The sequence below is a fragment of the Callithrix jacchus genome, chromosome 21 (assembly GCF_049354715.1).
Source record: "Callithrix jacchus isolate 240 chromosome 21, calJac240_pri, whole genome shotgun sequence".
NCBI lineage: Eukaryota > Metazoa > Chordata > Mammalia > Primates > Cebidae > Callithrix > Callithrix jacchus.
This window is the reverse complement of record NC_133522.1, coordinates 45,971,527-45,987,118: the sequence shown is the minus strand read 5'-3', so window position 1 is coordinate 45,987,118 and position 15,592 is coordinate 45,971,527. Positions and strand designations below refer to the sequence as shown.

At 44.5% G+C, this 15,592-nt stretch overlaps 1 protein-coding gene across 2 annotated transcripts in view; it reads left to right on the top strand.

The window, feature by feature from the left end:
- DSCAM (DS cell adhesion molecule) overlaps positions 1 to 15,592 on the top strand; it is an 802,011-nt gene that overhangs the window by 683,226 nt on the left and 103,193 nt on the right. For both annotated transcript variants that reach the window (XM_017967103.4, XM_035283348.3), the window contains exons 17-19: positions 5,227 to 5,467; positions 6,952 to 7,098; positions 13,393 to 13,548. In XM_017967103.4, the coding sequence (XP_017822592.1) occupies positions 5,227 to 5,467; positions 6,952 to 7,098; positions 13,393 to 13,548 (544 nt within the window). The remainder of the gene's footprint in view (positions 1 to 5,226; positions 5,468 to 6,951; positions 7,099 to 13,392; positions 13,549 to 15,592) is intronic.

Sequence of the window (15,592 nt, the reverse complement as noted above, 5' to 3'; positions counted from 1 at the left end):
GTTGTGATGGTGATGGAGTGATGGATGGTTTTGGTGACAGTGATGTTGGTGTTGGGATAGTGTTGGAGTGATGGATGGTTTTGGTGACAGTGATGTTGGTGTTGTGATGGTGTTGGAGTGATGGATGGTTTTGGTGACAGTGATGTTGGTGCTGGGATGGTGTTGGAGTGATGGATGGTTTTGGTGACAGTGATGTTGGTGCTGGGATAGTGTTGGAGTGATGGATGGTTTTGGTGACAGTGATGTTGGTGTTGGGATAGTGTTGGAGTGATGGATGGTTTTGGTGACAGTGATGTTGGCGTTGCGATGGTGATGGAGTGATGGATGGTTGTGGTGACAGTGATGTTGGTGTTGGGACAGTGATGGGGAGATGGATGGTTTTGGAAACAGTGATGTTGGTGTTGGGACAGTGATTGGGTGATGGGTGGTTGTGGAGAAAGTGATGTTGTGTTGGGATAGTGATGAAGTGAAGCATGTTTTTATTGAAAGTGATGGTATCGGTAACATCAAGGATGATGATGGAAGCAGTGGAGGTTGAAGTGTGGTTTATTTGTGAAGTTCCTGATAAATGTGGAGGTAAAGTTGGTGTAAGTAATAGAGGGGCTTCTAACATTAGGTAATTGTTATGGCAGTAATGCTGATACTGGTGGTGGTAATGTTGGTGATGCTAGTGGTAGAAATGCTATCGGTGGTGGTGGTGTTCACAGTATTGTTGGCAGAGATGAAGCTGGTGGTGATGAATGTGGTGGTGATGGTGGTGGCTTTGGCTGTGTGGGGGACCTGAGGGCATGGCATTGGTGGTGGCAGTGGTGACAGTGACCTGCAGAGGTGGTAGGCATTGATTGGTGATGGAAGTCATCATGATGGGGTGGCAGCTAGGGTTGTAACAGAAATAGACAACCCAGAGATGATTTAGCACACAATCTCTTTAAAAAAACAGCTTTATTGAGATACAGTTAGCATGCCACAGCATTCCCTATTTTAAGTATATGATTCGGCGGTATTTCATATGTTTACAGAGATGTGCAACCATCGCCATAATCATAAACATTTTCATCACCCCACAGGCAAAGCTCAAAACCACTGGCAGCTGCTCCCATCCTCCCCCACTACCTTTTAAGTCTGTATTTAAACCTTATGGTTTGGGGTCCTGCAAGCTGTGAAATGTAAAGCGTATGTTCCTTTTGTAAGAAGCACATCTCACTTCTTCCTCGGGTGCAACAGTTTATTCTGCAAGATAACTGTAGATCATATTAGCAATCTGAAAAGACACAGATGTAAAAACACTGCTACTGTGGAATAACTCATGACTCTACTCAATATATTTCATTTCAAAATTGTGATATTAAGAAAAATAGAGGAGGGAGCCATGGTGGCTCCGGCCAGTTGTCCTGGCACTGGAGGAGGCGAGGCTATGAGTTCAAGGCCAACCTGAGCAACATAACAAGCTCTCATTGATTAACAACAACAACAACAAAAAATAGAGGAGAGCTGTCTTGTTTGTTCCTTGTGATAAATATAGGTCCTTAACTTAATATCTTGCACATCTAGAAGAATAATAACCAAAAAAGTTCTATCTCATTAACAGCCAATTGAAACATAGACTTTAAACAGGATAGTCATCTACTTCCGGGACTTGAGTTCAATCCATAAACTTAGATACAGAGAAACTACATTGTGAAGGTATTTTACACAGCATTTCTGGTAGTAAATAAATCCAGAAACAACAATATCTCAACAATATAAAGAAGGTTAAATAAAAATAAACATCAATATGACAGAATATGATATCTAAAGACTATGAAGTAAAGATGGGAATATAATTATAATAGCATATTAAATGAAAAAGAAAAAGTCAGACACCAAATTGTACAGGACGCAGTCACAGCTATGTGGGGCAACACACCTCACCTTAGATAAATCGACTTAAATGCATCACAGTGTGGATAGAGTTGCATTACATAGAAATGGTAGTTGTTTAGTTTTGTTATAAAACAAAAGGAGATAATTCTTCCACATAATATTTTGCAGAAGTATCAGCTAAGAAAAAATAAGCTTTATTTTAGAACTTGCAGGATTAAAATGTAGTTCTCCTAAGAAAAATGTAAAGAATGTTCTTTTTCTATTGAAATGAAACAGAATAAAAAAAAAAAACCTGATTTGTCTATTATACTTAAGCTAGTTAGAATGTGTTTTCACCATGGAAAGGAGAAAAGGAAAGATTTCTCCATCCTACCTGTGAAAACAAATCACAGGCAGGATTAATCCCACCAAAATGGAGGCACTACATGTCAGCAAGCCGGTGCCTTCATTCCTGCAGAGGATTTAAGTAAATTGGTTGCTCTATGAAAACATTTTCTCAAGGCGTTTGACTCCACTCTCTATACTTCTTGATCTGACAACACAGCCCCCACGCTGTGAATCCAACTTTCTATCCTAGGGAGACTTAAAGCCTCACAGGGAGCCCGTTGAACAATTAGAATATTTAATGGATGTAAACCTAATTTTTAAAAAATACTATTTAATTCGGGTCACTATATCTAGCATTAAAACACTATGTAAAATAGGGGAAATCTCTTTGTTGGTAAATTTGACTTATAGATGACTTTTGCAGGGACATTAACTTTATTAATTAATTAGGTTACATAAATTCAGTTCAATGGTTGCAGCAAAACGATTTTCATGTACAGTAATTGAATTTTCAAGACATAGAATCTTGGTATCTATTTCTGGATAGTGTAAAAAGTTATAGTCCATCAGTGCAAAAGCCAACACATCTGTGGATTCAGAGGTGCATAGACATTTGTTTATAATAAAAAAAGGTATGAGCTCCTACACCAGGATCTAACTCCAAGCCAATAGATACAAATAAATAAATGGTTTATGTGACTGTTTCACTGACACCTGCTGGCACCGTGAACATACTAAATTAGATTGGCAACCAGAATCCAAGAAAACGGTAAATGGAGAAATTGCTGTGAAAAATAAAATGATTTTACTACTCCTGGAGAAGTCAGACTTGGTACTAATGACAGCCTGGGGCATGGAATCCCCTGAGACGTTATTATTAGGCAATCCGGAAGTGTTTGCTGAATCCATCAGTGCTGCTCTTCAGCTCAAAACCTTGTCCCGACTTCTCACTGTCTGCCCTCCCCGGTCACATTTGGCAGGCTTTCAAGGTCTCCCTCTACCCTGTCTGTTCCCTCCTGCCTCACCTGGGCAGGTGCGTACCCTCTGCAAGCTCCACCCACCCATCCTCCTTCCACTTCTCTGAGCCATTCACCCCACCCCCTCTGCCAAGCCTGCCGGGGCTCTGTCTCTTTTCACCACTTCAGAGCACCCACACTTGCATTTTCTGGATGCCTGCTGCCCTTCACCTTCCTACCGTGCATTTCCACACCTCATAATTCTCTACAGGTTCCTAAGTGCTTATTTCCTCTTTCCAGGACGATTATAAGCACTTTCAGGATGGAGAAAGCTTCAGAGCCCCGAGAGGCCTAGATCCATAGTTTGTACTTAAATGTATGTGTATGTGTCTGTCTGTCTGTATGTATGTATATACACATATGTACTTGTATACATATGTACACATACATGTGTGTATACATATATGTACACACACAAACCCACATATCTGTTGACTGCCTGAAAGTCTATAAATCTTTATTCCCTAGAGCCTCGTCTTGGTGGCATTTGTATGGAACTTTCTTTTTTTAAAGATGAATTCTTGTTCTGTCACCCAGGCTGGAGTGCGGTGGAGCAATCTCAGCCCACTGCAAACTCCATGTCACCGGTACAGGTGATTCTCCCTTTCAACCTCCCAGGTAGCTGGGACTACAGACACCCACCACCACACCTGACTAATTTTTGTATTTTTAGTGGAGACGGGCTTTCACCATGTTGGCCAGGCTGATCTTTACCTCAAGTGATCCGCCCACCTCAGCCTCCCAAAGTGCTGGGATTACAGGCATGAGCCACCTTAATTTTTTTTTTTTTTTTTTTTGAGATAGTTTCACTCTTGTTGCCTATTCTGGAGTGCAATGGTGCAATCTTGGCTCACTGCATGTCTGCCTCCCGTGTTCAAGCCATTCTTCTGCCTCAGCCTCCCAAGCAGCTGGGATTACAGGCATGCGCCACCATGCCCAGCTAATTTTTTGTATTTAGTAGAGATTGGGTTTCATCATGTTGGCCAGGCTGGTCTCTAACTCCCAACCTCAGATGATCTACCTTTCTTGGCCTCCCAAAGTTCTGGGATTACAGGCTGAATAAGTCCTACACATCAGCTTTGACCCAGTGGACCATTTTCACATCAACAGAGTGGAGTTAGCACCAGCCTCTCTCCCACCCCCTATTTAATAACCCCCAAATGATCTCAGAATGACTCAGGGCTTCATGAAAGGTTACCTTCCTATAGGTGTGCACTCACCTTCACACACCAATTTTCACCCTGGAAACACCGTTATTCTGGGACATTTCCTTAGAAGGTAAGCTTCATGAGGACAGGGGTCTTTTGTTTTCTTACGTTCCCAAACTCAATTTTGTTCCCTGGTGCCTGGAGCAAGTCCTGGCACAAAGCAGTGAGCTCAAGAGGTCTTGCTAGGTGAAGGCCTGAGGGTCAGTCTCACCCAATCCCAAGTGTCCCGGAAATGCCACAAACATGATCTGTATGTTGACATTTTCTTGCCAATGAGACTAGTCACCCAGGAAGCATGAAGGACAGGATGAGAGTGCAGGCTCCCGGGCCAGACGCCCGGGTTCAGATTCCCCTCCTGCCAGGATACTCGGGTGACCTCTTATGTCCAATGACAGTTGTAGTGACCCTGGCTTAGAGGGGTTGGGAGGGCTGGCTGCGTTCACGGGTAAAGGAAGGGTGCCTGGCACAGACCAAGCCTTGCACGTGGGTTCACGGCTGCTACAGGACTACTGCCCAGCATCATGACAATGTCTAGTTTCATAGTCTTTAATAGTGGTTCAATATGCCCTTGTTTTTGCTTAATACTCATTTTTTATGAAGATGCGTGTTTTGGTTAATATTTTGCACCCCTCCTAGCTCCAGCATTTAAGGTTTACATAGATAGTACTCAGTACTTTATGCTTCTGACCTGTCTCCTCATCTGTGATCTCTCTTTCCTGTGTATTCCTGCCTTCCAATGTGGGTGTGGGCGTCAATCTAGCTCTTGTCCTACCTCGACACTTCTTCAGTGTGTTCTTTTCTCTCCTGTTCAGGCTCCCAAGAAACATTTGCAAAATGGGATTATCCGCGGCTACCAAATAGGTTACCGAGAGTACAGCACTGGGGGTAACTTCCAGTTCAACATTATCAGCGTCGACACCAGCGGGGACAGCGAGGTCTACACCCTGGACAACCTGAATAAGTTCACCCAGTACGGCCTGGTGGTGCAGGCCTGCAACCGGGCCGGCACGGGGCCTTCTTCTCAGGAAATCATCACCACCACTCTCGAGGATGGTAGGTTTGGCCAGACCCTGGTCCCTCGTGGCTTTCCCTCTGCAAAGGCTCCCTCGTGGGCTCCCCCGGGGTTCCCCCAACGTCACCCCCAGGCCCCCCGCTGACTTTGCAGCGACCTGCAGTGCCTGGGGTCTCGGTGGGAAAGCCTTCCCTCATGACCTCGCCCACCCAGGGCAGGGCTGGTTGCAAAGCCGCCAAGTGCCTCCCTTTCCAGAATCTTCCTCATTCATTCCAGGTACAAGGATTGGGCTTTTCTGGAGTGAAACCAAGGCTCTCCCTACGACTGCAGGAGTCTGACGAGAATGCAGAAATGCTATTTGCTAAAAAAATTTCTCCCAAATGTTAAGAAGGTGTTTTTTGTGTTGTTGTTGTTGTTTTGGGTTTTTTTTTTAATGATTGCTTTCTATTTTCAAGCGTTCTGAGCACAGAGAAAAGGAATTTTCAGATCGCACAGTGATTGATCGCCCCCTAGCGGCCCTGATGAATTAATTCGCCCTCCCGCCATAACACTGAGAAGTTAGAAGTTCAAATTTCCAGTAGTGCTTGAAAATAAAGACAGAATCCTGCTGTCCAGAGAACAGTGTTTTAGGCAGAAAGATAAGATACGGGGTTATTTGTAGCAATAGTGGTAGCTGTGAAGGCGGCAAGCTGGCGCTGCGTTTACCTCTTGTGCAGTTAGCTATTTGATCATAGACTTGAGGAGGCAAAGATGACTTGCTCCTGTAACATCTGACAATTTCTGCAAGGAGAGGAGTCTTTAATGAATTGCACCTTGAACGCAGGAATTGTGTATCTTCATAGTCTTCAATAGTCGTTAAATATGCCTTTGTTTTTGCTTAATACTCATTTTTTATGAAGATGAGTGTTTCAGTCAATATTTTGCACCCCCTCCTAGCTCCAGTATTTAAGGTTTAATCTACATAGATAGCCTCAGTACTCAAAATACTTTAAATATTCTTCTGATCTGTCTCTGTCTATGACCTCTCTTCCCTCTGAGGAAAGGGATGAGGATAAAGCAGGGGAAATCTGTGATGATATTTCTTCTTTTGAGTGCTTTACAATAGTTGAGCTTCAAATGTATATGCCAGATATTACACAAAGGCATTGTGCTCTATAAAGTAAATACAACTTACAGAAGTAACTTGCAAGGGGAAGGGGAAGATAAGTCAGACAATCATCTTCTCAGGCATTAAAATTAAGAAATGTACACAAGTCAAGTCCTAACAACTGCCCTAAAAATAAAGAAGCTAAGTTGGAAAGAGAGACTATGGATCCGTGAGAACATATGCATTGACTCATTAGACTTTATGGAGTCATCATAATATTTATACAGAGAAGTGACCTTTGTTATTTTTTTTTCATTTGGGGGTTGAGTGCAACTTTTCTTGCTTGCACAGTGAAATATTAAAATCAATTGCTTTCTCAGTATTGCTTTGCTAATAAACCACCCACAGTTACTACAGATTCTAATTATTTGATTTCAGTGCCCAGTTACCCCCCCGAAAATGTCCAAGCCATAGCAACATCACCAGAAAGCATATCAATATCCTGGTCCACACTTTCCAAGGAAGCCTTGAATGGAATTCTCCAGGGGTTCAGAGTCATTTACTGGGCCAACCTCATGGATGGAGGTAAGAGGATTAAACTGGCACTTTGAGTTTGCCTCCAGAAAATGCGTGATGGAATTTGCAGACCCATCCTAACAAGGGGCTGAGGACATGGCAAGCACCTCTGTATCAATGGACACTCTCCCCTTTTCTGTCATCTCTCATCGGACATGTGAACAGGTCTCTCTGTTTAAAACATCACACATCTTCTACACCCAACTTGAAGCCTATAGGGGGTGGAGGACACCTGGGAAATTTCAACATGGATGTATTTTCCTAATTATGAGTGTCTATGTCAAGGTTCTGCAGGCAGCAGCACCAAGACCTCTGTCTCTATCTGGAACATTCTGTGTGATACGTATCCTTAAACGTTGGCCTCTTCCCATTTCCCAGATAAAACTGGGTGGGGAAGCGTTGACATTCCTGTAGTTGGGCTGTAAGTGGATGGAGGAAGAGTCCCCGGGCACAGGAGGGGAGCTCTCGGGAAGGGCCGGGAAGGTTTTGTCACCGGTTTCTCTTTCTCCCCTTCCCTCCCCTTCTCCTCCTCCCTCTTTTCCCTGTTCTTTATCGTGTGTGTGTGTGTGTGTGTGTGTGTGTGTGTGTGTGTTTGTGTGTGTGTGTGTGTGTGTGTGTGTGTTTTGCAGGTTGTAGGACAGATTTTCCTGTTCTTGGGCAAGACTTTGAATAAGTGACTTTCTCAAGTGGCCAGAAGATTGGCGCCACAAGTTTCTGGAAGCGACACCTCAGTATCTTTGCCCTCAGGCTGCGAGTGGTGTCCACCAGGCTGGGCCGGGCTGCATGAGTGTGCTAGGGGCAGAGTGAGGCTGCAGCCCCAGCAGGAAAGGCCTCTGGAAGTCTGATCACTGTCTCTGTCCCAAGCCTAGGAGGCCCACACCTGCCTCCTCCCCTGCCCTCCATTTCCAACCCCCTTCTGTGCCTTCTGCCCCTGGACAGTGCCTCCCATTGTGGTTGGGGCTTCTTATCTTTATTTGAGACAAGGTTTCCCTCTTTTTGCCCAGGCTGGAGTGCAGTGGCATGATCTCAGCTCACTGCAACCTCCCCCTCCGGGGCTCAAGCAATTCTCCTGCCTCAGCCTCCCAAGTAGCTGAGATTGTAGGTATGCACCACCACACCTGGCTAATTTTCAGTATTTTTAGTAAAGATGGGGTTTCCCCATGTTGGCCAGGATGGTCTTGAACTCCTGGCCTCAAGTGATCTGCCTGCCTCTACCTCCCAAAGTGCCAGGATGACAGGTGTGAGCCACCACCCCCAGCCTGGGGCTTCTTTTAACCCCTCCGACTGGGTGTGACCCCTGATGAGTGCCCACCTCCAATTTTGGGCAAATGCAGTCAAGGGCCCATCCCTTCCCTGCTCAAGACCACCTGAATCTGTTCTACCAAGCAGGCTCCTGTCCCCATGCAGGTAAACACAGGGTACCCCAGGTGGCAGAAGCCTCCACAGTTTGTGCAACAATAAAAGCAAGAAGGCACATGAGCAGCAGAAGCATTGCTGAGTACGTGGTGCAAGCCTTTGGGCCTTAGCTCTGCATGTCCCTAACTGGATGTGTTTCTCAGGACTGAGGTCAGACCTGATGCCTTCGACGTCGCACGTAGTACCTGGAGCAGTACCCAGCCGTGGGAGGCGATCTAGAAAGACCCCTTGGTCCTGTAGCAGACACTTTTGCATGGAAAACACCAAGCTTGCTGGGTCTGTCCCCATCAAGGTTCTAGACCAGGGACTCAGGGAGATGTTAATGAATTCAGAACCACAGACCCAAGAAGGGACAGCCCCACAGAAGGGCAGATCTTAGTAGATGATTCTGTCACACCTTCCCCCTCCCACCCAAAGACAAGCTTTTAAAACACCGCAGAGTAGAGAACAACAAAAATTTGCAAAAGTTATCTAATTTTGTTGACAAAATACCATAGGATATCATTACATACTTTTGTTCTGATTTCCACTCCTCATATTGAGTAGTTGAAATTAAACGCCCTAAACATTCTTCTTCGACAGTTAGTGTTACACTGAGATCGTCTCTTCTGTTGTTCTTGTCGGAAGTATTTCCAGAATCCAGGGGTGACTTCACATGACCACATCACCCATATTTTCTAAGATCACTCACGTTTGCCGACATTGTCTGCTGGCATCTTCTGTCTAAAATGAGAGTCCTTCATACCTTTAAAGCTTTGAAAACTTGGATATTCAAAAACACACTTCTTTAAAAAAAGAAATGCTCAGGCGTGCATATAGCTTTCTAAAGATACCTTCACTCGTGGCATTAGTCAAAGTGTTGAGATTAATGTACAGTGTAGAAGTTCTGCACTTAATTTCCAAAAGATAAGCAAGAAACCTTCAGAAACACGGACCTGCCTGTGAAAGGTCGCTCTTCCTGCCACCCGGGAATATCCTCTACAAAGCACGTTTATTTGCGGGAGTACTGGACACTCTTGTGCAAACTCCTCAGACTGTGGCCTCCCAAAGGCGTTGAGCAGGGAGTGACAAAGACTGAGAGAGTCAAATATTGTTACTCCTCCTGTAATTAGCAATGACCCCAGTACTTTCCAAAATATGTCCAAGAAAGAATTCTCTTGTTAATGTGATCAGATGAAATAAAATATTTTGGTGAATTTTCTGATCTCTTTTCTCATGATCAGGAAGTTGAATTATTAAGACCTGACAGAAACAGTTTGTTTGAGACTGCTGGCAACATTGTATCCTTTGAAAGTTACCTTCTTCCTCTGAATTGTTGCTACCTTCCATCTCATCGGTCTTTCTTCACTGCAAAAATGGTAAATTCTGAAAGGAAGCAACAGTTAGGTCCCAACTGGAGTGTGTGGGCAGCTGGGGGTCGCTTCAGAAGCTATTCCCATACCTATTTTGTTCTCTGCCTTAAACTCCTTTCATAATGAGGCAGGATATAAATAAATACACAAAACTATTTTGTTTAAAACGAAGTTTGTGATAGAAAAAAAATCGGATGTCTAAATTAATTTTAAATATTCTTTTAAATTGTGTTTCACTCATGACCTCAACTGAACAATACACTTTAGTTAACGTGTGTGTTTTTGTGTGTGTGTGTGTGTGTATTAAACAGCCATATAGGAGCATGAAAGTGAGACTATAGAAATTCACGTTTAAAAAGAAAAAGAGCTAAAAAGAATGGCAAACTAAACACTCAGTTTTGTATCTGGCCTTCTTTTATTTTCATCCTTCTCTTTTTATTTCTTCCATATCTGCTAGTTACCCAGTATCTGTAGTCAGGAAAACACCCTTCCATCAGCGTCTGTAAATGTTCTGGTGGAAAGAATCAACTCTGGCTCAGGTAGTTTTAGAAATCTTTGGGAACAATTTGGAATTGGGGTTTTGACTGCCATCGTGTTCATGGTTCATGATAAATCAGTTAATCAAAATGACTTGAACTTCGAAATGAGTAAACATCCAAATGTTAATTCTAATCAGCATATTAACCATTAGCATTTTTAATCATTTTTAAGTGTTTGCTCTTTTAAGATCAGAGAGGCCAGGTTGCCCTTTTCCCTCTTCACCAGGCTCCTCCTCCTCATTCTGTCTGATTCAAGAGTAGCATGGCTGGAGGGCTACTTTCTCCCACACTGTGACACGATCCTGCTTTCTCTGTGAGGCAGACACCCTGTACTCTTGGGAAAAACAGACCTTCATCAAAGTCTCATACCCACTTCCAGCACCCTGCCCTAGCCAGCCCCTCCCCTCAGCTGTCTTTTTATTAATTTTGTTCGTATATATGTGTAGCGGGCTGTGTGTGTGTGTGTGTGTGTGTGTGTGTGTTTGACACAGTGAAGTTTCTAAATCTGAAAAGATCTTAATGAGTTCTACATTTAAAGTTTGTCCATTAGCATTTGGACTTTTAATTAGTTTAAAGACAGGGTCTGGCTCTGTCATTGAGGCTAGAGTGCAGTGGCGCAATCAGGGCTCACTGCAGCCTCCAGCTCCTGGGCACCCACGATCCTCCCACCTTGGCCTCCCAAGTAGCTAGGACCACAGGCATGAGCCACCATGTCTGGTTACATTTAGGTTTTTTATCCTAATCTAAAATACTTATATTAAATATATTCAGGAAAAGGAAAATAATTGAATTTGGAAAGATCTTTTTTTCAGAGATGAGAATTTCCAACCCATCTGGAGCAACCAAATATTGATATTTTGACTGCATGGTGACCACACCCATGAGCAGACATTTTTCTTATTTTCATAAGCCCTCTGTTGAGATTTCCAAATTGTAACCTCTAACAGCTGGCACCCTGCTGGCGATTTTAGAAGACAGGAGTCCAAAGGCATGTCTTCGGGCCATCCTTCTCATCCTGCTCCCTCCTCAGCAAAGCCCCAGCCTATAGAACTGTCTGCTTCTGGTGGCCCCAGGCCTTCGGCTCCCACTGGGACCTGGACTGTGGGTGCCACATGGAGCCTCTTTACCCCTCTTCCTGCAACTCCCAGAAGGCACAGGGGCTCTCCGGCATGTGAAGGACAGGCTCAGCCATCCCATGCTGTATTTGCCATTCTTCTTTAATGCTGTATCCATGCCACATTGATCCTTTGGGTAACAAAAAAATTAAATTGAACAAAAGACATTCCACAGTCATCATAATCACAAAATACGTGGCTATGCATTCAGAATTCTGTGCAATGTCCTGGACACACGAGAAAGTAAAAACAGCAAACAGGAAGGAAAAACCAGGCAGGCAAAAAGCAAAAGCCCGTTTACTCCAACCAACCCGACAGCTCGTGGGTGCCTCCATTTTCAGCCCAGTTTCTGCTTTTTCCCAGCGTGACCGAGGAGAGCAGCTGAGATCCACAGCCCGTGCCCTCAGCCACTGTGCTGAGCTCCTTGATCCTCTCTGTCCCTTGACTTCCTTGTGTGTAAAATGAATGGGTTGCAGAAGTTATTGAATGGCACTGCTGGTTGCATAAGTTACTGTCTGTACTTAGAACAGCATCGTGCAGGCATGAAGGGAGGCAGCCACGCCACGTCCACTCCCTGTACGGAGGCAAGGGACAGTGAGAGGGACTGACAGGCAGCTGGGATTGCTCTCCAAATGCAGCCAAAGCAGATCTGTTCAACAAGGAACTCCCGGACCTGCTGGTCTCTTGGGGTAACCGGCCTGCTCTGGGTACCGACGGGCCACTGACAGCCCCTTCCCCTAGGGGAACAGTTCTCAGGCCCGTCTCATGCTCTGAAGGTGACTCATTTCAAAAGCCATCAGCCGAACACCATGGAAGTACTTTGCACATCACTTGTAAGTTTTCTTGAATTGCCGCATATAATATGCCAGAGATGACAGTGCATAGTGTTCTATCTGTGAATATTATTAGTGGATCCCACTCCTGAAAGCGAAGCATTTTTAGCTGACACCAAATTTCTGACGCATGGGCATGTCACTTTAGGATTGAAGCTGAGAGGAGTTCGCTCCAGGTAAATGAGGGGTTTGCTGAGCCACTCAGTTTAGCTCAGGTGTATTTTTTTTTTCAATTTAAATATGTTGTCTTCTCAGCTTTATTAAGGTATAATGGACAAATAAAAATTGTGTGTATTTCAGGCATGCAGCTTATTTGGACGTTTGTATCCAATGTGAGATGCTCACCACAATCAATGCAATTCACAACAAGTCCACCTTCTCACATAGTTGCCATTTTCTTCCCCTACCCCCAAATGACAGGAAGTTTCAGTTATGCAAGATGAATAAGTTCTGGAGCTCTAATGTACAAAGTGGTGACTACAGTTAAAAATACTGTCTTATAAACTTGAAACTTGCTAAAGAGAGTAGATCAGATATTTGAGATGAAGTTAGGTGCTTAAAAATACATGTATGTTAAAGTAGAGTTTGTGTAAAATAAAAATAAAACCCCTCAGCCTGCAGAAGCTTCCTAGTGAATAGTTAGCAGTGGAGCTGTAGAGTGCATGGTGCAGTGCCTGTGTGTGGTCCTAAGTGTGCTGCTGCGGGGTGCAGGGGACATTGCTCATTAGCACCTGCTGAAGGCTGAGTGGCAGCCCTGGTGCTGGCCTTGGGTTGATAACACTTAACTTGGAGCAAATTGCTTCATTTTCCAGACCAATGTTCTGCCTCGTGTTCTGGAGCAGTTTGGTGTAAATGATCCTTTTCGAAGGGCCACATGACACCATGAGCTCAAAGGATGACTGTGCACAGTCCCTTTGAGGAATTCCAGCGTCCAGATGATGGCTGGATGGGTGATGGCATGGCACAGGGCGGTCGTGGGAACGGTGCTGAAAAACACGCAGAAATGGGCTCAGTAGTGGAATTTTGTTTTCTTTTCCTTGTGCTCCAGAGCTGGGTGAGATTAAAAACATCACCACCACACAACCTTCCCTGGAGCTGGACGGGCTGGAAAAGTACACCAACTACAGCATCCAGGTGTTGGCCTTCACCCGCGCAGGAGATGGGGTCAGGAGTGAGCAGATCTTCACCCGGACCAAAGAGGATGGTGAGAAACGGGTGGGCGGTGGGTCCCAGCAGTTGTTGGAAGGGCTGGGTCAGGGACAGCTCACTTGCCTTAGCGTACAGTTCATCAGGCTATTCTCAGTGCAAACCTTTGCTATCCTCCCAAAATATCCCAGTGCAATTCAGAGCATCAATTTTCTCTCTTGATGTATCTAATCCATTGCTTCTTCTTCCTCTATATTTTTTCTTCTTTCTTTTATTTTGTTTTATTTTTTGGCCAAGTATTATTGTAAATAGAAATTCATTTTATCCCAGAGCTGTAATAATTGCCATACCTGTTTTGTATCTTGTTAGAATAATTTTAGTGGCTCTTCAGCTATTAGTGTAAGCTCTGATTAAATCTGTCCTTCCACTTCTTGAAAATTATGTACAGGCTGAAGTTCTATTATTCTTTGCCAGTTGAATCACTTTAGAATAAGCCCTTAATTTGAGAACTTCATGTCGATTTTTTTTAATTCTTACAAGAATTCATGGTGATTTAGTAAAAATTTAAATTACTGCTCATTTTATTCTACAACGGTAATTCTTGCTGTTCCTTAAAATTTGGATTTGGTTGTGTGACTATTACCCAAATATACAAAAACCATACAACAAAGATTCTGCATTATTTTAAGGGAAACTCTGAGGGGCCTTATCCATGCCTGTTTGAGGAACAGATAAGGTCTGATCAATACTACAGTGGTCGTGAGAAAAGCAGCCTCCACCTTAACAAAGGAAGGAACAACTGATGTGAAATTGACCCTCATGTAGAACCTTCCCACAATATTCCAGCAGGGAAGTATATGTTGAGATGAGATGTTGGTAGACCTAAAAGGTCTGCTGGATTGGCTCTGTAACTTTTGTCTCCTTGCCAGGACTCTGCCCCCCAGACAGTGTAGGGATGGTAGAGCTGTTAGCGATGGCCGATCGCCTCCCATGTATGCGCAGGTTTGAGGTCTATGCCATCTCCTCCACTACTAGAGTATCAAAAATGTTGTTATTCCAACCCATATCTGCTGTGATAGAAGCAAGGAAGACCTGCTCAGAGGCCACAGTGGGCTCTTCTCTTCAGTCCCTCTGCCCCTGCTATTCTGAGCCTGCCCTCTTCCACCTCACTCTCTGCTCTCACCTTGACAAGCCAGGCCTTGCTCAGAGGCCACAGTGGGCTCTTCTCTTCAGTCCCTCTGTCCTCCCTGCTATTCTGAGCCTGCCCTCTTCCACCTCACTCTCTGCTCTCACCTTGACAAGCCAGGCCTTGCTCAGAGGCCACAGTGGGCTCTTCTCTTCAGTCCCTCTGTCCCTGCTATTCTGAGCCTGCCCTCTTCCACCTCACTCTCTGCTCTCACCTTGACAAGCCAGGCCTTGCTCAGAGGCCACAGTGGGCTCTTCTCTTCAGTCCCTCTGTCCCTGCTATTCTGAGCCTGCCCTCTTCCACCTCACTCTCTGCTCTCACCTTGACAAGCCAGGCCTTGCTCCCCTGAGCAGCCCCAGGCATCCACCCTCGCCTGGTGCTTTTGCTGCCTCTATAGCCCTTCTCATATTATAATGTCTACACCCAAACTAATCCTCATTTGCTTTAGTTTTTTTCTAAAATGCACAGGTAGTTCTTCTGGGGAATGAGCAGGAGTCAGTCAGTTCTGCTCTAAGAAATTGGATTATTTAGAGAAATCTAAGATTCAAGTGTAATGCCATTAGGAAGTCACACATCAATAGAGATATCTAGAAAGCTAAGTCCTGAGTGAAGACATCCATAATTTAATTTTTTTAAATGTAATAGACAAAGAGCTGTGCAAGTGCTGGCTCTGTCACCTGCTCCCTGTGGGACTTTGGGCACCTCACCTACGCTTCTCGGAACTGGCTTGTCCTCATGAACAATCTGCTGTAGCAACCAGACTGCGCAGAACCAATGTGTGAGGACCAAAGTGATATCTGAAAACACGTGCTTGCCACAGAGTGGGATGCTTCCTGACACTCAGTATTTGATTATTTGCTCTCTACCCCTTCAGAGCAGGGATGAAATATTCTTTTTTACATTGCTAGGCAATGAT